A 21,568-nucleotide genomic window follows, 5' to 3' on the forward strand; every position below is an offset into this window, starting at 1 on the left:
AGTTCTGAGTCCTCTGTGTGGAGTTTCTCACTGGCTGAGAGAACCTGAAGAGCTACGGTTTCCCTGCAGAGGGCCACCCCTCCCCTCTCTCTGGGAGCCACGCCACCTGAGTCACCCATCTGGTGGGGAGGGAGAGGATTTCTCCATACCTCTCCCCACTTACTCTAGGGGCCCCAGCAGGTCCACTCTTAGATGTGTGGCAGTGTGGGTATTTCCGATATCTCTCTGTGCAGTGTGAGTGTCTCTTCTTGGTCCATGCTTGATCCTTTTGTTACATCTTATTGGGGGAAGAGTTTACTGGAATGCTCACTCTGCCATGATGCTGACATCACTCCCCCAGATTAAATTTTTCTAAAAAGGATATACAGTATTACAAAGAAAATTTAAGAAGAGCCAAGGGAACAAAAGAATAGAAACTGTCGGAGTAAAAATAGACAAAGTATTGATTTGGTCAAAAAAATGGAGGGCTAATTCCTGAGGAAAATACTCAAACTTCTGGCAAATCTTATCAAGAGAAAAAGAATAACCAAATATATAAATTAAGAATAACAATAGCAGTAGGGGAAATTTTAAATGATCAAGTGAAAATTAAGAAATACGCTATTGAAGATTTGGAAATATGGAAATCAATAATGTACTAAAACCAAATTACTAATATGTAGAATGAACTAAAATTTAAAAAAGAAATTAAATAAAATTTAAAAAACTTCTTCAAAGCCATATGATTTGTCTTGGAGAATCAGTCATACTTTTAAGAAACAAGTAAATACCTACTCAATAAAAAATGGTCAAGTCCATTCTTCTAGATTAGCCACTAAAATAAATGTAGGGCCTAAGAGGTATGATTCCTGGATCTCTTTTCAAGAAAGAACTTGCCATTCAGTTTCAAGGAATATGGTTAGATGGCAGCCCATAGCTATTACTATTTTCAGGATCTGCCTGAGTTTTCAAGGCCACACTCTTCCCGGGGTAATAGGGCCTGGTCATATCTGCCCAATGTGGGACTCCTCCAAAGGGCAATCCATGTTCCAGAACACCTCACTGTCTTGGCTCAAACTGAGATCTGCATAACCATCTTTATGGACTTCTCCCTTTTGACATCCTAAGGAGATAGTGTTCCAGTATTCTTAGTATCCTTGGGCTTAACTTAGGAATCTTGTCCAAGCTGTAACCATTTGGGCTTCTCAGAGAGATAAAAGAAGTTTTGTTATCATTTTGGATAAAAACACTTAACTAAAAAAAAAAAAGCTACAGATTTTATTCTCATGTTATATGAAGAGCTATATGGATTCAAAGAATTTGGGGGCTGATCTAGGAAAAGATATGACCATAAGGGGTAGTTGCACACATCACTTTTACTGGGTGATGTCTTGACAGGTTTGCATTTGGGGGAAGTCCTGCGTAGCAGGAGTCTGTCCAAAGGCTACAAATGGGAACTCCTGGAGGAAAGGGGGTTGGAGAGGGGGCTTAAGTGTCTAGGTGATGTCTCTCCAGAGCACAGGGGAGTCACTAGGTCAGAGAGCTCCAAAGGGAAGGATCACAAAGCCCTATCTTATCAATAGGTAATAGCTGTCCAGTGAGGTTTTTCAGGGAATGCAAAGGAGGCAGGATCTAAATGGCTAAAAAATGACTAGATGTGTGAAAATTTGAGTTTGGCGCTGGCAGGCTTTTGCACTAAAGAGTCTCAGCCTGCAGTGAAGAAACATTCTAGGGGCCAAAATTTAGAGCCATCTTTGGCTCATTCATACAACAAAAGCAAAACATTTCTGGGGGAAGAGAAAGTAAACATTCTCTATCTTTATTTCATATACTTTTCTGTATCTTGGGAGGTGAGGACTCTGCAGGAGCACCAAGAAATCCCAGAGAATTGTATTTGCCCATAATAGGATAGACAAGTGCTATCCAATAGAATTTTTTTGTGATAATGACAATGTTTTATACCCGCACTGTCCGATATGGTAGCCACTAGGCACATGGGTTGGTGAGTACTTGAAATGTGGTTAACATGGATGAGAAACTGAATTTTTTTAATTTAATTTTAATTCATTTAAATTTGTATAATCACATGTAGCTAGTGGCTACCATATTGGACAGCACTGTGGTAGACTAAGAGACAACTCCAGAGATGGTGAGCAGCTGATTAAGTTCAGGGCATTCACATGAGCTTCAGACTAGCTTAGAAGTGACACATCACTTCCACTCACATTTTATTGGACAGATCAAAACACATTGCCACCCTTAACTTCAGGGGAGAAGGGAAATGCAATTCTTTTGGGTGTCCAATAGGATAGGATAACCAGAAATACTGTCAATAAGCAGTAAAATCCACAACAGAGATGTACACAACATCCAAATCCATGTGAAAAACTGTGCAGTCTATTAGGTAAGAATACAGGCTCAGGATCAGAGTTCCAGGTTTGAATCCTGGTTTTACTACTTGGTCCCTCTGTAACTTTGGGGAATTTTTTTTTTTAGCTCTTAGAGTTTCAATCTCCTCACCTCTAAAATGGGGACAGTATGCATTCCTATTGGGAAGATTACATAAGATATAGAAAGCAGCATAGGCTTACCATATAATAAGCACTAAAACATAACTATATTTTGATATGTATTTTAACCATACTTTATTTAGTAAAAAAAAAAACACTGTTGATGATACACACACATAAGCAACACATACCCACAATCAAACACCTAGAAATAAACTAAGGGAACAATCAATAATTTAAGTACTCTATGCCAATATTTGAGATAACAAAGCTGTAGTAAATGTTTCAAATCCAAGCTAAAACTCACCCATGTGGAAGTAAGAAAATAGACCAAGGACATAATTTTTGGAGCAGATAGGGCAGAAAGGTCATCATAGAAATTATAGGGAGACTAGTTGTTTAAAAGTGCATTAAAAACTAGGAGAGAGCAAAACCATAGATCCTTCAGGACTATGGTTTGGAGATGGTTATGGAGATTCAAGAGAAAGAACTTCAGAATAAAAGTTTTGGCCAGTGGTACCCACAAAACTTCTTAGTGCTGGGTCCAGTGGATTTATCACAGACAAGAGGCTGCTCTGCTGAGAAGCCTTCTCAGCGCCCCCTTCACATCCTTGTTCCTCAGGCTGTAAATGAAGGGATTCAGCATGGGGGTGACCACGGTGTACATCACTGAGGCCACTGAAACTTTCTGGGAGGAGTGAGTCACTGCAGAAGTGAAGTGGACCCCAACGCCTGTCCCATAAAATAAAGAAACAACTGAGAGGTGAGACCCACAGGTGGAAAATTCTTTTTGCTTTCCCCTGGATGATGACATCTTCCTTATGGATGAAGCAATTCGTGAGTAGGAGAAAAGGATCCCAATGAGGGGAAAAACACCCAGCACACCAGTCATAAAATATATGAATGTGCTGTTCAGGAAGGTATCAGAGCAGACCAACTTGAGAATGTGTGTCAGCTCACAGAAGAAATGTGGAATTTCAAGATCTCTACAGAAGCTCAGATGCCTCATCAGAAAGATATGAAGGAGAAATATCATGACACCAATGAACCAGGTAATAAAAACCAGCAAGCCACAGAGGCAGGGGTTCATGATGATTGTGTAGTGCAGGGGGTGACAGATGGCCACAAACTGATCATAGGCCATCACAGTAAGAAGCAGAGTGTCCAGGATAGGAAAAAACATGGTAAGATATACCTGAGTGAGGCAGTCCATGTAGGAGATGGCTTTGTTTTCTGTATGGATGCTCACCAGCATTTTGGGCACTATGGTGGTACTGAAACAGATGTCGACCAAAGACAGGTTGGAGAGGAAGAAGTACATGGGGGTGTGGAGGTGAGAGTCAGAGACGATGGCTAGGATGATGAGCAGGTTCCCAAGCACAGTGACCAGGTACATGGACAAGAAGAGTCCAAATATGAAGGGTTGCAGTTCTGGATCCTCAGAGAATCCGAGGAGGATGAACTCTAAAATTCTTGTTTGGTTTTCTGCTTCCATATAGCTGATATATCTATGAAGGAAGAGACAAGGGCAACAGGAATTGGCAGCAAACTGTTATCCTCCACATAATAGAAATGTTGACCACGCTTTTCACTCAAGTTATTTATTAAGTCAGTCATTTTGTGTAAGGGTTGGGTCTCCTTTCACACGTAAGTGGAATCCTAAGAAATGGAGTCTGTCATCTCCACCACTCATCTCAAGTATCAATTTTATGACAATAAAACCAAAATGGAATATTACAAAATGGAGTCTAGAACTTCCGGCTGCCTATTTTAAGCATCCATTTTATAACAATCCTGTCAGAGGGTCACAGAGCTTCAAAATGGGACAGATCAACATCATGTACCTCCTGGTATGAGGCACTGGAAAGGACACAATGTTGCTTCTGTGGGACTCTTGCCAAAGATGCAGGACTTCAATCTAAAGACTAAGGAGCTTCAGATGAACCCAAATTGAGGGATATTCTAAATAATATCTTATCTGTGCCCTTCAAAAATGTCAATGTCACCAAATACAAAGAAAGTCTAGGAACTGTTCTGGATTAAAGGAGGCTAAAGAGACATGGCAATTAAATGTAATGCATGATCTTGGATTTTTCCTTTGCTACAGATGACATTATTGGGATAATTGTTGAAATAGGAATGAATTCTGTAAATTTCATAATAGTTTTATATCAATGTTAGTTTCCTGATTTTGATCATTGTACTGTGGTTATATGAGGAAAATGTCCTTGTTTTTAGGGAATATTAAAGATTTAGAGGTAAAGAGGAACCATATCTGTAGTGCAATGTACTGTACTCTCAAATGGTTTGGGAAACACATACACACACACAAAGAAAAGGAAGAGAGAGAAAAGTGGATAAAGAAAAAAGTTAAGATGGTAAACATGTTAACGTTTGGGGGATCCAGTAAAGGATATACATAGGGACTATTTATATTGTTCTTTCAAATTTTCTGTAAATCTGAAATGGTGTCAAAATTAGAAGTTAAGAAATAGCACTTTCACAGAATGCCCAATTGAAGATGGTAGAAAAAAAGGAAGAAAATCCACCCATGAGTTGTTGTCAGAAAACGACTTCAAAGAACACTGCAGCTGAGGTTACCACTCACAGAATTACAGCCCACATTCACCTTACCTAGAAACCCCCAGCCAAAGAAATTTAGTCTAAAGTGGTCCTGGATGAATTATACCCTAGGCCCCAGGCAGAAGCAACACAAATCTGCTCTGGAAGATGCTTTCATCCGAGGATTTTTGCCTCCATGTCCATAACGGAGATTGGTCTGCAATTTTTCTTTCATTTAACACCCTTTCTAGGTTAGCCTGCACATTGTGGTTCCTTCCTACCTCCCAGTCTTAATAAGCATCACACCAGAAATTCACTCTCAAGTTGCGACACCTTTTGCTTACTTGGAAGTTCTAAAATTGCTATGATTCTTCCCCCAGCAATGCTGTGTAAATACTGCCCTCTCTGCCCAAGTACAGTCCCCCAATCCATGTCTTCATAGCCCCCTGTAATTTTCTTCACTGCACAAATCATAATTATATTTTTGTGTTAACTTATGGGATTGTTTGATGAATATCTGTCCCCCTCACCACTGAATCATAAATTCAGATCACATGTTATAAAGTTTACTTATCCTCATATCCCCAATGCTTAGTACTCGAAGAGCACAGAAAATTGAGTGAAGGCGGAAACCAAAAATGATCACATATAACACAAACAAGAAATCAACAGGTTAATCTCACATTGACTATAGATGCACGAACCTGAAAAAGGAGTAAGATGAAGTTAACTATTTGATAAAATAACATACTCCGTTACTAATTACCATTCATCTGAAGGGTGCTAAAAATGTTTAACATTAGAAAGCCTGATAACAAAGTATTTGCATGAATAGATAAAGGCATAAAATAATGATAGTTTCAACATAAATCAAAATTCATTTAATAAAATTTAGCAGTCTTCGATGGGAAGAGAACAGAGTAAAATTTCAGTCATGTAGAATAGAAGGATACTGCCAAAGGTGATAAAGAATAGTTATGTTAAACCAAGTGTTAACCCAAGATCCATCAGTCAACACTAAAAAAACAAAACAAACAAAAATAAAAACAAACAAAAAGCAGAGGGGAAATTATACCTGCTGTTATCATCATTATTTAACAGTTTCTAATAATTCAAAAGAAATGCCATAAGAAAAGAAAAGTGAATGATATATAATATCAGGAAATCAAAATCAAAACTGGTCACCATCAGCTGCTGATATGATCACCTTTTTATGACACGAAAGAAAGTTTAAACACAATTAGAACTAATCAGTGTCATCAGCTTTCTTATGTATCTGAAAACAATCATTAGGAAAGATAATAGACATAAAAAAGTCCGTTCACAATCGCAATAACAACATAGATAACTCCTGGCACAGAGTGGGTATTCAGTACATATTTGTTGAATCAAAGAGTGTAGACAACCTAGTAGAAACCAAGTGATGATGGGGGTGGGGTGGAGAAGCAGATACTTTGCTGGAGCAGAGGTTCTCCAATGATAGCATGCATCAAAATCACCTAGAGGGCTTGTTAAACAGATTGTTGGGCCCCATCCCCAGAGTTTCTGTCAATAGGTCTTGGGCAAGGCTTGAGAATCTGCATTTCTAACAAGCTCCCGGGAGATACTGATGCTGCGGCTCCAGGAATTCCACTTTGAGAACTGCTGTGCTAGAGAAGAACAAGGAAGGTATCAGCAGGTGGAATGGAAACTCTTAAGAAACGAGTACATTTGAGAGAGTGCCAATTCCTACTGACACTGAGAAAGTCATTAGTTTCCAGAATGAGGGTCCATCAGAGCTAGAGTTGACAGAAAACAGCTGCAGTGGAATCTACGAAGACAAATAACCAGAGAAATAAATTCAATAAATTAAAAAAAAAATTGTCATGGGTCATTATCAATTATGTTATCTCCTTCCCCCACCACCTTTTTAATCCTCATTTTCATCTACAGTACTCACCAGGACAGTGGACTCACTCGGCTGGCATTGACTAAAGAAATATTTGTGCAACCTCTTTCTCCTCTGACTGTTGGATGCTGAAGACAGACTTTCCCAGGGAATGGGGGGGAGATGGAAGCTGTCACAAAGGCGTGTCTGTGAGAGGCACCAAGGTCTCTTCCTGGTCAGTGTCACTGAACTATGGGTGAGGATGCTGGGAAGTATTTATGGTTTCTCAAGTCCCAGGAGGACAATTTCTCATTGTTTCTCATTAAATAAATTGGCCGTGTTATGTTCTAGTATTCAAGTCACTCACCTCCTTTGGGGTAAAAATCAAATGGCAGAACGGATCTGTGTGTGCTATTTCCAGGAAGGCAGCTTTGGAGCCAGATGGAACTCTCTGCCCCCAAGGGCCTCTTCTTTGGAAGAGCTTTCATCACTATTGATTTGGCTTTAAGGAAAAGAGGTTCTCCCTCAGGAACGTGTCTCTCCTGGAAAGACCCATCTCCCTGTAGCCACAGTACTTAGGGTCTGAGAGTAACAGAAGGAAACAGAGATGCATCTTTCTCGGTGAATCCCTTGTGGCTGTACAGGCTATGTGGTGTTGAACATGCTGTGATGGTAGAGATCAAGTCCTGTTTCAAGAGAGGGAGAGTCGTGTGTGTAAAATGACGATAGTAGGTCAAGTAATAAAGGCTGAACAATAGCCCTTGGATTTAGTGACATGGAAAACAATAGAAAGAGCAGTTTTGGTAGTGTGGTGGGGAAGAGCCTATATGTAGCAGTCTTGGGAGTGACTTGGCAGTGAGGAAATTGACCTCATGGGTATAGAACACTCTGTCCAGAACTTTGGCTGTGAAGAGAAAGAGAGAGAGAATAGTACCATAAGTTGTGTTTTTTCATTTCAGACATGAGAAAATATTTAAATGGGTAACAAAATGCTCCAATAGATTATAGGAAATTAAGTTGATACTCTATGATTTACCATAAAAATTGGAGTTCTGCGATATGTTTTTAAATGATTGAATCATTTATTTGATAAAATTTTTATTCTTAATTCTAAGTGAAAGGTATCATCTTTTTTTATTTATCTTTATCAGTTTATTTAGTCCCATGATATCAATTCTTGATCTTAATCCTCTATTAGCAGTTTTACAAAGTCATCAGTTTCTTAGTTAGAATTTTGTAATATTTTACCCAGTTTAGTTTTACTATCTGAAAGTCTATCTTTAATTAGTTGAGGAAATTAAAACTAAAGCAGTGAAATCAAAGTCAGAGATGTTATTAACACAAGTTTAGTAAGTAACAGTCATTTCCTATCACTAGGCATAACATGGTTAAATGAATAGTTTTCTACCATGTATACATAACTTGACAAACATTTATAATCTTCTTCTTTTTTTTTTTTTTTTTTGCTGAGGAAGATTCACCCTGAGCTAACATCCATGCCAATCTGCCTCTATTTTTTAGTATGTGGGTTGCCAGCTTAGCATGGCCGCTAACAGAGCGGTGTAGGTCTGCGCCCGGGAACGGAACCCAGGCTGCTGAAGCAGAGCTCGCTGAACTTAACTGCTAGGCCACCGGGGCTGGCTCCAAACATTTGTATTCTTAATGGTATAATCCAACAACCATTGGAACTATAAATACAAGACTTCAAATATTATATAGGAAATTCCTTTGTATCTTTTAGTAGACAGTCTTAGCAACAACTCCATTATGACAAGATTCAAAAAATCTATGCCATGAATTCATATTTTTAGGCTATGAATTGAACACAGTTCTTAATAAATTTGGAAATCCTTTGAGACAAAGTGTAGCAAAACGTTAATTGGGGGGCCAGCCCCATGGCATAGCGGCTAAGTGCGCGTGCTCTGCTGCTGGCGGCCTGGGTTTGGATCCTGGGCGCGCACCAACACACCGCTTGTCAGGTCATGCTGTGGTGGCGTCCCATATAAAGTGGAGGAAGATGGGCACGGATGTTAGCCCAGGGCCAGTCTTCCTCAGCAAAAAGAGGAGAATTGGCATGGATGTTAGCTCAGGGCTGATCTTCCTCACAACAAAAAAAAAGTAAAAACAAACAAACAAACAAAAACATTCATTGGGCAGGATCTCTTATACTGCAAAACTCAGTTAAATAAACGTACTTGCATTTTGTCTAATTTTGAATCAGTTGTTCTCCGATATTCTAAGAAAGGTCTTTATTCTATAGGCAATTGTTCAGTGGCTTAATTGAATCTTGCACATTAAAAAAATATCTTTTTTAGTCTTTTCCTGCTAATTTCCCAATAGAATTTCTATAACTGAAAAAATAACTTTTTATCATCTATCTAAAAAATGTTTTTCTTTATTTTGTGTGCACGATTCCAAGCTATTTTATAGCTGACCAAAGTTACAAGCTCAGATCTGTTAGAAAATGGTTTTAAAACATCCGTTGGTTGTACATCCATGTTCATAGCAGCATTACTCACAAGAGCCCAAAGGTGGAAGCAACCCAAATATCCAGTGACAGAAAAATGGATAAGGAAAATGTGGTAATACGTACAAGAGAGTATTATTCAGTCTTAAAAAGGAAGGGAATTCTGACACATGCTACAACACGGATGAACCTTGAAGGCATTATGCTAAATGAAATAAGGCACCCACGAAAGAACAGATATTGATTCTCTTATATGAAGTTCCTAGGGTAGTCAAATTCATAAAAACAGAAAGTATAATCGTGGTTGCTGGGACTGGGGGAAGGGAGAATGGGGAGTTAGCGTTTAATGGGGACAGAGTTTCAGTTGGGGAAGATGAAAAAGTTCTGGAGATGGATGGTGGTGATTGTTGTATAACAATGTGAATGCACTTAATGCCACATACTGTACACTAAAAAATGGTTAAAATAGTAACTTGTATGTTATATTTTTATATATATTATATTTATATTTCACCATAATACAAAAAAAGCAAGTTAAAAAAAAAGAACTTCAGCTAGATATTAGTCTCTTGATTTTAGGTGACAAAATTAATCAACTTTTTGACCATTGACAGGAAATTTCTTATCAAATTCATTAATTATTTGCTAAAAATATCTAATTTTGTCCACTTCATTGTCTCTGAAAAATTTTTACACAACAAACATCTTTTTCACTTTGCTCTACTGCAGCAAGTTGCAGTTGCCATCATTATGACACACCTTTTCCAGTCTCTTTTTTTTAAATATTCCAGTCATAGTATTACTTTCTGCGTCCCCACTTAATTCTGAATCAGTAGTATGTCTTCATTTGAAATTCAAAAACTTGTCCATACTTATTTTTTAAACTACAAAAATAACTTAATTGTACAACAATTAAATGTTTCAATTTAATTACTGGTTACAACGTACAGAGCATCACCGTAACTTGTGCTTTATATTCATATAAAGATGTTATAATGTTACATTGGTGCATTAAAAAAAAAATCATTCGAACTGAATGAATCTGTTGCACCAACTAGATGACCCACCAGACACATACACTACAATACAACTCACTATGATAGTGAAATGTAATATCAACAAGAAAATAGAGTTATATTTTACCCTGCTTAAGTTCATGTGTGTGTGTGTATTGGATACTTTTTTTTCAGTTGTGGTAAAATACAGATAACATAAAATTTACCATTTAACCATTTTTAAGTGTACAGTTCTGTGGCATTAAGAACATTTACAGTGTTGTGCAACCATCACCATGAATCCCTGGTAGTGAGATCCAGGCATGAGGATTTTTAAATCTCACCAGGTGCTTCCAATATGAAGCCAAGATTGAGGACCAGTGACACGCATTCTCTCACATAACCTGTTTCAATAGATTTGATCAATGTCAAAGTTTTTGGACAATAGACATGGACTGTGAAAAATGTTGAGAATTGTATATATATTTAAAAAAGAGAGTTGTGCATTTCACCAGGGTGCCTGGTCATAAGTAAAAAATACAGAAAATTCCAAAGGTGCTATAGGATTCAAACTCAGGTAGGATCCCAGAATATTCCTCCAATCCTGTTAAATGTGCCAAAAGAAGAAATATTCAGATATGAAACATGAAAAGGAATGAAATCCATGAGAGTTACAAAAATTAGATGACCAGAGAGGCATGCTTTCCAATTCCTGATGTTTGATTTTGCAATCTTTTCTAATCCACAGACCAAAAAATGGCCAGGTATTGCAAATAGGCTGGTCTGCTGAGGAGCCTCTGCATGGCCCTCTTGACATCCCTCTTCCTCAGACCATATATGAAAAGGTTCAGCATGGGGGTGACCACAGGCTACACCATCGAGGCCACCACATCTTTCCTGGGGGAATATGAAACAGTTGAACCAAGGTCCACTCCAATGTTTGTTCCATAAAATAAGCAAACAACTAACAGGTGAGAGCCACAGGTGGAGAAGGCTTTGTACTTCCCACCTGATGAGGGGACTCTCAGATAGAGGAAACAATTTTATAATAAGAGAAAAGGACTCCTCAGATAGGGAGAAAATCAGAGATGGCATCAACAAAAGACATGACTATGTTATTTGTGAAAGTGTCAGAACAGGCAAGGTTGAGGAGTTGAGAAGGGTCACAGAAGAAATTCGAAATTTCCACATCCTTGAAGCAGGTAAGTTGTGACACAATCAAATTGTGCAGCTGGGATTGCAAAAGGCTAACAAGAAAAGACACCAAAACTGAGAAGCCACTGAGGCATGGGTTCACGATGACTGGGTAGTGCAGAGGGTGACAGATGGCCACAAACTAGTCATAGGCCATCATGGCCAGAAACATACAATCCATACATCCAAAAAGGATCAAAAAAGACATCTGTGTCAGGCAGCCCACATAGGAGATGACTTGCTGTGTGTTTGGATGTCCACCATCATCTTGGGGATCATGGTGAAGATGAAACCAATGTCAACTAAGGACAGGATGGAGAGGAAGAAGTACTTGGGGGTGCCAGGATGATGAGCAGATTCTCAAGCATGGTGACCAGGTACATGGACAAGAAAAGCTAGAAGAAGAGAGGGCTGCAGTTCCAGATCTTCTGAGAGACCCACGAGGAGGAATTCTGAGACATGTGTTAGATTGTGTGGTTCTATGTAGCCTGGACACTTTGAATGTTGTAAATGCTCACAAATGGAAAATAATTGGTCCCATGCGTCCGTTACATAGACACAAACAAGCACTACTTTATCTTCTTTCTAGTTCAATGGGACATCCATGAATTTGTGGAAGCCATATTGTCTACACTCTATTGACCAAGGAAGGTTGTATTCACTATTTAAAAGAGATTTTTGTTTTGTTTTGTTTTTGATACCTCTTCTGTGCCAATAAAGTATGGGCTCCAGGGAATCAGAAATAAATGAGACCTGGTTTTTTTCCTCCAAATACTCAGTATCTACTTGAATGAGGACAAAAATAAAATGTCCTTTCAGAGAACAAGGGAAACCATAACTTCAGTTCACAGGATATTTAAGTTGAATGACACGAGGATCAGCATTATCATGACTGAAGATAATAATATCTAAAATTTATTTTGCCCTTACTTTATGCACTCATTACAAATGGATCCCATAAGGAGCATCCATTATTTGTTAATCATTATTCAGCACAGTTGTATCAACAAGGTATCAAATCAGATGACAATACTGAAGCTCTGAGATACTCTAAGAACTTGCCTCTTTTCACACAGATAATAAGTAGAGCAGACAAGGATTCAAAATTAAATTGTCAATCTCTGAGTCTGACTGCATTCAGATGACACTAAACTTCTTCACAGTATCCTGACCTGTAAAAAGTTTTAAGCAGCCCAGAGGTCTTAAACACAGGTACGTCTAGAGACATTCAGCTGTTTCCAGTTTCCTGAGTAGAAATGGAATCCAAGACCCTAAGTTTATTTCTCCTTTTGAGACTGAGTGGGCTGATTATACCTGAATGGAGGAGGAAGTGGACAGCTGGAGGGATATCCGGCAGTGGGGGCTTTGCCTTCAATTATCATGAGGCAACTCTTTCTGTGCTCTTTGGCTGTGATCTCAGCTATCCTTCCTGTAGTTGATGCAGCAGGTGCCACCCACTGCTCTCTGCTGTGGTCTACGAGAAACCTCCAAAGGGAAGAACACAGTGAGTAGGTGATCTCTTCCTGAAGTGTCCATGGAAGTGAAATAGCCATTTGGGTTGGCACGGAGTAGATACCAACCAGGTGCCCTGTGTCGGGAGTCAGACTGCCCGATTTAAACGTGGGTTCACTCCTTTCTACCTTATGACCTGTACAAATTACATAAAAATGCTGTGCTCCTTTCCTCTTCTATAAAATAATAATAAGGTACGCACCTAGATTTTGAGGGTGATTATGCAGATGAAATGAAACAAGCTACATGGACTGCATAGTTCAGAGCCTGGCACTTAGGACGCCCTCCAGAAAGGTTCAGATTTTAAGGTTACTATCATCCTTCTCTTCTTCATTCCCTCATTCTAATCATCCCCTTCATGATCCTTTTGGAATGCTTAGGGGATACTTTAGAAGGACCTATTTCCTGCTCTGGCTGGCAAGATGCCTGTGGGAGCTTGAACAGGTGTGGGAGAAAAGCAGAACTTTGGAGGAGACTCCTTGGACCCCCTGTCAGAACCAAGAACATAAACTCCACAGTCCTCGGTGCTGAAACTTTGCACATTGCTGCTCTACCATCTGTCTGTCCCAATGTCCTCTTTGTTCTGATGATGAGGAAAAACTGCTCCCGACAGTCCCTCTCATTCCTCCCACATACCTCAGAACCCCAAGTTAGGAATATGTAGTGGAATCCCAGGCTCACACAGACCCAACGAGTCTCTTTGAAGGTACAGTACTTCCCATCCTGAAATCCTAATGTCAGATCTGGGAGGAAGAAAAAGCTACTGGTGGGGTAACAGGCACAGGCTGGCTGGCTGGCTGCTCTCCTCTTTTTCTCTAGGCGGTTGGCATTTTCCTAGGGTCTAAGTCTTGGAAATTTGATTGTGTTCTTTGGGGATGATCAGGTCAGAATTAAACTAACTGAAAATACACAAGACAAATGGATGGATCAGAATGAAAATCTCCTTATGAGTATGGATAATTGTTGCTATCGCTCCCCAAGATGATGGCGATGTCTCCTCACTTGTCTCCCCATCTCCACTGTGGCGCCCCCTACAGCCCACTCTCTATACAGTGGCCAGAGCAAACTTAGAAACCATAAAAAGACATTGCATCACATCATGTTTGCTGCAAAGACTTCCAATGGCTTCCCACCTCTCGTATGTTAAAACCCTGACTCCTTACACGGGTCTAGTCAGCCCTGAATGGTCAAGGCCCTGATTTTTGACCACATCCATCTCACACCATATTCCACATTGGCCACTATGCTTCTGCAACACAGGCCTGTGCCTCAAATATGTCAAATCAGTTTCCATCTCAGGGCCTTTGCACATGATCTCTCTTCTTCCATGAGTGCCCTAGACTTTTGCCTGGTTGGCACTTTCTCATCATTTTGATCTTAGCTCCAAATGTCACCTCCTCTGACAAGCCCCCAGGCATGCTCCAGCACATAGCTCTATTGTATTTTAAATATACTTGTCATTATCTATTTACCTGTTAATTTGTTTATCTTCGGTCTCCTTGAATAACACCACCCACAACTAGAAGGAAATTCCATGAGGGCAAGGTCCTCATCTGTCTTATTGCTCTATCACACATGGAAAGTGCTCAATCAATACTTACTTGCTGAAGGTGCTCAAAAAATAATTATATGTTGAATGCCAAATGACCAAGACAGCATCTGTTAGGCTGACTGCAAAGCAGACCACAGGGCCCTGTGAAGGTCCCAACACACCAATTATTCAGTGACTCCTGACCGCAGGCTCACTCTCTCAGAAACATGGTGGTCAAGGTGTTTGTATCGGTTTGTGACTGGGCATGGTCAACATCAATGCCTTGTCACTCTGGTGGCCCTTTGGAAAGCTTGCCCTCCTCTCCACCCCTCCTCTCTATTGTTTTGATTTTTTGTTCCAAAGGGTGGTCCACAGCCAACCCTGGGAACCTTGGAAAAGGCTTTGGACACTGAGCAAGACTTGACCAAAGATGTTTCTTAATCCTTAGAATTGTAAAGAAACTAGCGATGGAGTGAGATGTTTCCTTAAGGGAAGGTGGATACCCCGGAGGCCACATCTAAGAGGAGAGGAATTGCTTTAGGAAGAAAAAAGCCCAGTGGGGGCTGAGGTGTGAGGCTGGAGGATGTGTGAGTGGGAAGGGCAGATCCTACATTTGGCGCTAACTCTGCTCCCACTGGGTAGACTCTGCAGAACAAATTACTCCCCTGACCCCGGGCAGGGGTGGGGGGAACTCTCCAGAAACAGATAGTCAAAACAGCAATATATTTAATGAGAGGTGAGAGTATTCAGATCCAAATAACCCTCCTGTGCCCTTTGGCTCAGGATCACCTACCCTAGGCCAGGAGGAAATGCCCTTGAGGCATCCACATTTAGCTCTCTGTCCCTGCTCCTCCATCCTTATTTATCCTCCATCAGAAGAAGCAAAGATAATAGAACTCAGACTTACAGAAATTCTATTGTGATATCCCAGTGTTGTTCAGAAACTGCTGTGGCAAAGAGGTAAGAGGGAGGCCAAAGCTTTAACTTGCATGCTTTCCCGGCACATAGGAAGGGACATGTAGAGGGAGGAAAGCCCATCAAAATCAAATCTAAGTCCCTGGCTCTGGACAGGTCTCTCCAAGCCCCACTACACCTTATATTCTCCTACCTCTATCTCTAGGTCTGCTCTCGTTTCCCTGCCTCTCAGTTTCTGGGCATGCCCCTCATAATCCTCTCTCCAGCCACTTGAACATCCCCCTCCCTTTTTTAGAGGGGACGTTTTCACTTCTACAGAGCATCTCCCTTGTGCCTAACACTGAGCTAGGTACTGCACATAGAGAGGTAACTGTAATGTATTTCTCTCCTGGGAGGATGAAAAGTCCAGAAATAAACACATGCATGCAATGTTATAGCTTGCTCCATGTGTAGTCCAGTTTCTACAAGGTACAGAGGAGGTCCAAAGAGACAGTGGTCAGCACTGTGTGGGGGTGTCCATGAAGATTTCAAGACACAGTGTGGAAGGAGGGGTGGGACTTTTCCCGGTGAATATAGGAGAAAGAGGACTCCAGGTGAGTGTACATGCAAAGGTCCAGAGTTATGAAACTGTATAGGATGCTCCTAGAATTGGAATATGTTGAGTATCTAATGTCAAAGCATTATTTTCCAATAGATAAAAAGGTGAATCCCATACAAATATATAATGAGCATGTGTCAAAGACTTATTTATTAATGAGGGAGCCAGGAGAGTAAAGCTAGTTCGCAGAGCACTTGAGGAACAGGAATTTATATAGTCAGAAAAGGAATGATGGAATTAGTGTTCCAAGTTAGATGCAGAAATACAAGAAAATAAAACCACAGCCTTTGGGGTTATATTTTCCAGATAGGGATGTCCCACAGGGCAATAAATGATAACCTCTGGGGTAATCTTTTAGCTGAACAGAAATAATTTGCACTTCCATTAGACAAAAATCATTTGCAATTTATTAATCTCCTATGAGTTAGCACTAACTTCACAGAGTCTAGGTCCCAAGCAAAAACATATTCCCCCAGAAAATCAGAGAATTAGGCAGGCCTATTAGTCAATACTTCAGCGTGATGGTGAAAGAAAATGTGGTCATCCTTTTGCCTCAGTGAAAAGTAATTTCCTTCTTAATACAAAGGATTGATTAGAAGACAAGAAGAGGATGGTGCAATGGGAAATGAAGCTGGAACAATAATACAGGGATCAGATCATGGACATCATTGGAGTTTGAGCTTTCTCCTAGAGGGATATGGAGCCACTGAATGATTTTTAAGATGCACACAATGATGAGATTGGAGCTCTTCTGACATCCCCTGCAGAATGGGCTAGAAGAGTACCAGTCAATTTGTAGCCCAGATGAGAGATTATGAGGATCTGAATTAAAGCAGCATTGGTGAGCAGAGAAAGTGTCCAGTGGCAGTTTATACTGCCATTTTGATACCAAAGACAGACTGTTCCTAAATAACAATCTTCATATATTCATCTACTTTATTACTGTAGCAATAGCCATCCTCACCCATTCCTGACTCCCCATGACCTACTGTATCTCTGAGTCTCAGATGTTCCCACTGGCAAAGTTCTTTTCACTCGTCTTCCTATGATCCATGGAATCCTGAAGCAATGAAATTTGCATCTGTCATCTAGGCTGATTGTATTCCTCCCCTATCTGAAAAACCTGCCCCAAACCAGATCTTTTATTCTGTATCACACACACACACACACACACACACACACACACACACAGAGAGAGAGAGAGAGAGACACCAACAATTATTCAAAATTAAAGTAAGCATATTCAGTTCTTTGCTGGAGTCAGGCCCAATGTCTGCCTCTCATCAAAGATGCTTGAAAGCATCGGACACTATTTGCAATTCGCAATCAGACTCATTATTATTGCAGCCAGGTGAAGACCTTTTTAGTTCTGCAGGCTTTTACCTTTGAATTGAACAAACTAATTATGATCTATACGATTCTGTGATGGTAGATATTTGGTCAAACATTATTCTGGGTGTGTCTGTGAGGGTGTTTCTGGATAAGATTAACATTTGAATCTGCAGACTCAGTAAAGCAGATTGTCCTTCTGAACGTGGGTGGGCCTCATCCAATCAGCTGAAGGCAGGAATAGAACAAAAGAGCTGTGTAAGAGAGAATTCCTTCTGCCTGACTGCCTTTGGGCTGGGACATTCATTTTTTTCACTGCTTTCAGACTAGAATTGAAACGTCAGCTTTTCCTGGGTCTATACCATTGTCTCTCCTGGTTCTCAGGCTTTTGGACTTTGACTGCAACTACACATAGGATTTCCTGGGTTTCCAGCTTGCCAACTGCAGATTTTGGGACTTGTCAGCCTCCATAATCACGTGAGCCAAATCTTTATAATAAATCTCTTGATACACACACACACACACACATACACACACACATCCTGTTGGTTCCCTTTCCCTGGAGAACCTTGACTTATTATGCAGTTTCTTTTCCTTGTTTTCATCTCTAAATTTTTGTTTCTCTTACTCTTGCTTTCCCTTTTCTTTCCTCTTCCAAATACTAGCATAATGGTTCATGATAAGTTCTCTCTCATTGAGGGATTACTCTATACCTGACCTGCCCCTGAGGAACTGGGAGAATGGAGGGGCCATCCTGAAATCTGTTCTAAGATATGAATATATTTCTCTATAAATAATTTTTTCTGATCACAAAGTAATATATGCTCATTGTGGGGAATTAAGAAAATGTAGAAAAATGGGGAAAAAAAGAAAGAAAATAGGCACCCATAGTCCCACGTCTCAGAGATACAAGCACATGACATTCTGATGAATTTCTTTCCAGTCACAGTTCATCTCCAAATTTTGCTGTTGTTCTATATGAATGGCGTTCTGTCCTATTCTTTCTCTTTAACATTATAGTATGGACACTTTGTCATGTTGGCTAGTGTTTTTCAACCATCCCATTAGATTGTTCAAAAATTTCACTACTATAAACATTATACTCCAACAGCAATGCTCTAAACAGTATACTTTAATAACAATACTCTAAGCAGCATATTCTTTTGTGTGCGTGTGTGTGTGAGGAAGATCAGCCCTGAGCTAACATCCATGCTAATCCTCCTCTTTTTGCTGAGGAAGACCAGCTCTGAGCTAACATCTATTACCAATCCTCCTCTTTTTTGCCCCCCAAAGCCCCAGTAGATAGTTGTATGTCATAGTTGCACATCCTGCTAGTTGCTGTATGTGGGACGCGGCCTCAGCATGGCCGGACAAGCGGTGCATCAGTGCGTGCCTGGGATCCGAATCCAGGCCACCAGTAGCGGAGCATGCGCACTTAACCGCTAAGCCACGGGGCCGGCCCAAAGCAGCATATTCTACCAGTAATGTTCTAGCGTGCATTCTAAAGTACCATAAGCAGTAATGTTATCAACAGTCTCATACCTAAATCTTTTTTGGCCAATTTGATAATCTTTTTTCCTAGAATTAAAATAGATTTGTAAGTATATACACTTGGAAGTTTCTTAATACTTACTAACTTGATCTCCAGAATATCTGACCCAAAAGGAGTCTTTTCATACACCATCATGCCAATTTCACTCATTATTACCAACATTCGATATTCTCATTAAATTTGGTGGGGTTTTTTTTTCACTATTTCTTTAAATGAAAACGTAGTCTTACCACATGATCCAGCAGCTGCACTCCTAGTATTGACCCAAGTGAGTTGCAAACTTATGTCCACACAAAAACCTGCACACAAATTTTATGCAGTTTTATTTATAAATGTCAAAAATTGGAAGCAACCAGGATGTTCTTCAATAGGTGAATGGATAAACAAACTGTGGTACATCCAGACAATGGAATATTATTTAGCAATAAAAAGAAATGAGCTATCAAGCCACAAAAAGACATGGAGGAAACTTAAATATATATTGCTAAGTGAAAGCAGCCAATTTGAAAAGGTTACATGATTCCAAACATATGACATTCTAGAAAAGGCAAAATTATAGTGATAGTAAAAAGATCAGTGGGGGCCAGCCCGGTGGCATAGCGGTTAAGTTCGCATGTTCCACTTTGGCGGCCCGGGTTTTGCCGGTTCGGGTCCTGGGCACGGACCTACTCACCGCTCATCAAGCCATGCTGAGGCGGTGTCCCACATAGAACAACTAGAAGAAGCTACAACTAGGATATACAACTATGTACTGGGGCTTTGGGGAGAAAAAAGAAAAAGGGGAAGATTGGCAACAGATGTTAGCTCAGGACCAATCTTCCTAAAAAAAAAAAAAAGATCAGTGGTTGGAGAGGGGAGGGATGAATAGGTGGAGCACAGGGGATTTTTAAGGGAGTCTGTATGATACTTTAATGGTGGGTAAATAACATTATGCATTTGGCAAAACCCATAGACCTGTACAACACAAAGAGATAACCCTAAGGTAAACTATGGGCATTAGTTAATAATGCATCAGTATTGGTTCATCAATTGTAACAAATGTATCATACCAGTGCAAAATGTTAATAATGGGCAAAACTGAGGGTAAGTCGGGGGTAATACAGGGGAAGTCTCTGTTCTTTCTGCTCAATTTTTCTGTAAATTTAAAACTGCTCTAAAAACTAAAGTCTATAAAAATGGCATTTAATTCTTGCTATGTTTTGGTTTTCATTGATTAGTATGGAACTTGAGCATTTCTTCGTGTTTTTATTCACTTGTATTGAGCCTCTTATTTTTATTTTTTAAATTTTTTTCTTACTGTTTTTAAGACCTTTCAAATATACTGTTACCACACTTTTATATTTTCTTATAAATTATAAATTCCCTCTCCTTCAGATTTTAAAATGCCTTTTAATGTCATTTGGTATTATTGATAAACAAATGATTTATTGTGTAGATTTGCTGATCTACTCCTTTGTGATTTCTTTCACTGCTCTTCCGTTTAGGAAGTTTGCACACTACAAGAAGTCACATAAATATATTATCTATATTCATTTCTTTTTTTTTAATTTTTTTTTCCCCCAAAGCCCCAGTAGATAGTCGTATGTCATAGCTGCACATCCTTCTAGTTGCTGTATGTGGGACGCGGCCTCAGCGTGGCCGCAGAAGCAGTGCGTCGGTAAGCGCCCAGGATCCGAACCCGGGCCGCCAGCAGCGGAGCGCGCGCACTTAACCGCTAAGCCCCGGGACCGGCCCTATATTCATTTCTGATGATGTTCTGATTTCAATTTTTCAAGGCACTCTCTTTTCTGTTAGTTATCTATTTTGAAGTACTTTTAAAAAGTTTTCTAGTTTTCTAAACACCATTTATTATGTCATTTACCTTTTATAGGTTGATTAGTGATACATCTAAATTGTGAACTAAATTCTCGTATCGTGTCTGTTTCTGGACTATCCAATTTGTTCCATCGATCTCTTTGTATTTATGTTTACCACACTCTTTTAAAAGTTGTCCATCCTCATCATTCATCTTCTTTACAAACTTTCTTGGATTTTCAACTAAGTTAATATTCCTTAAGCTTAACCAGTTTATGTTCCTAATCACTTTCCTCAAGTGGATCATAAGGATCATAATCAGAATAATTACTGCAGAGGAGTCAAAGGCAGTGATATTTCCATGGTACTCAAACCTACAGGAAGGCAGAGCCCATGCCTCTTATCTCTCTATACTTGGTCCTAACCCAGTTCCTGGTATACAGTAGGCACTCAAATAATTGTGGAATAAATGAAAGATGAGGATACATAGTCATTTGGATGTTTACAAATATTTAATCATCATGGCAAAGAGAAATGATCTTCAGAGAGACGAACTAAGATCATGTAAGTTATAAAGAGATATATCTCAACTCAAAGGAAGGCTCTTTTTCTTACATGTGTATAAAATTGAAGACAATTGCCTCTGAGTTTAGAAATTGTCTCTTGTTGTGGAGATCTAATATTCAAACAGAAACTAAGGTTTTTTTTTTTAATGGAGCGAAATTAAAAGTAGAAGGTTCATTCTCTTCATATTCAGTTGAAG

At 39.7% G+C, this 21,568-nt stretch overlaps 1 protein-coding gene and 1 pseudogene across 1 annotated transcript; both read right to left on the minus strand.

Annotated features, from left to right (window-relative positions):
* Positions 1-2,650: 2,650 nt before the first annotated feature.
* Positions 2,651-4,242, minus strand: LOC131394621 (olfactory receptor 7D2). Its single transcript, XM_058526008.1, has one exon. It carries the CDS (start codon positions 3,982-3,984, stop codon positions 3,046-3,048), a length of 939 nt encoding a protein of 312 aa, XP_058381991.1. The 5' UTR covers positions 3,985-4,242; the 3' UTR covers positions 2,651-3,045.
* Positions 4,243-11,169: 6,927 nt separating this feature from the next.
* Positions 11,170-11,731, minus strand: LOC131394622 (olfactory receptor 7E178-like; annotated as a pseudogene).
* Positions 11,732-21,568: the final 9,837 nt, after the last annotated feature.

This window comes from Diceros bicornis, chromosome 30 (assembly GCF_020826845.1).
Source record: "Diceros bicornis minor isolate mBicDic1 chromosome 30, mDicBic1.mat.cur, whole genome shotgun sequence".
Lineage (NCBI taxonomy): Eukaryota > Metazoa > Chordata > Mammalia > Perissodactyla > Rhinocerotidae > Diceros > Diceros bicornis.

Bases quoted from the DNA above. Each gene is read 5' to 3' on its own strand.
- LOC131394621 (XM_058526008.1), bottom strand. From the start codon at position 3,984: ATGGAAGCAGAAAACCAAACAAGAATTTTAGAGTTCATCCTCCTCGGA.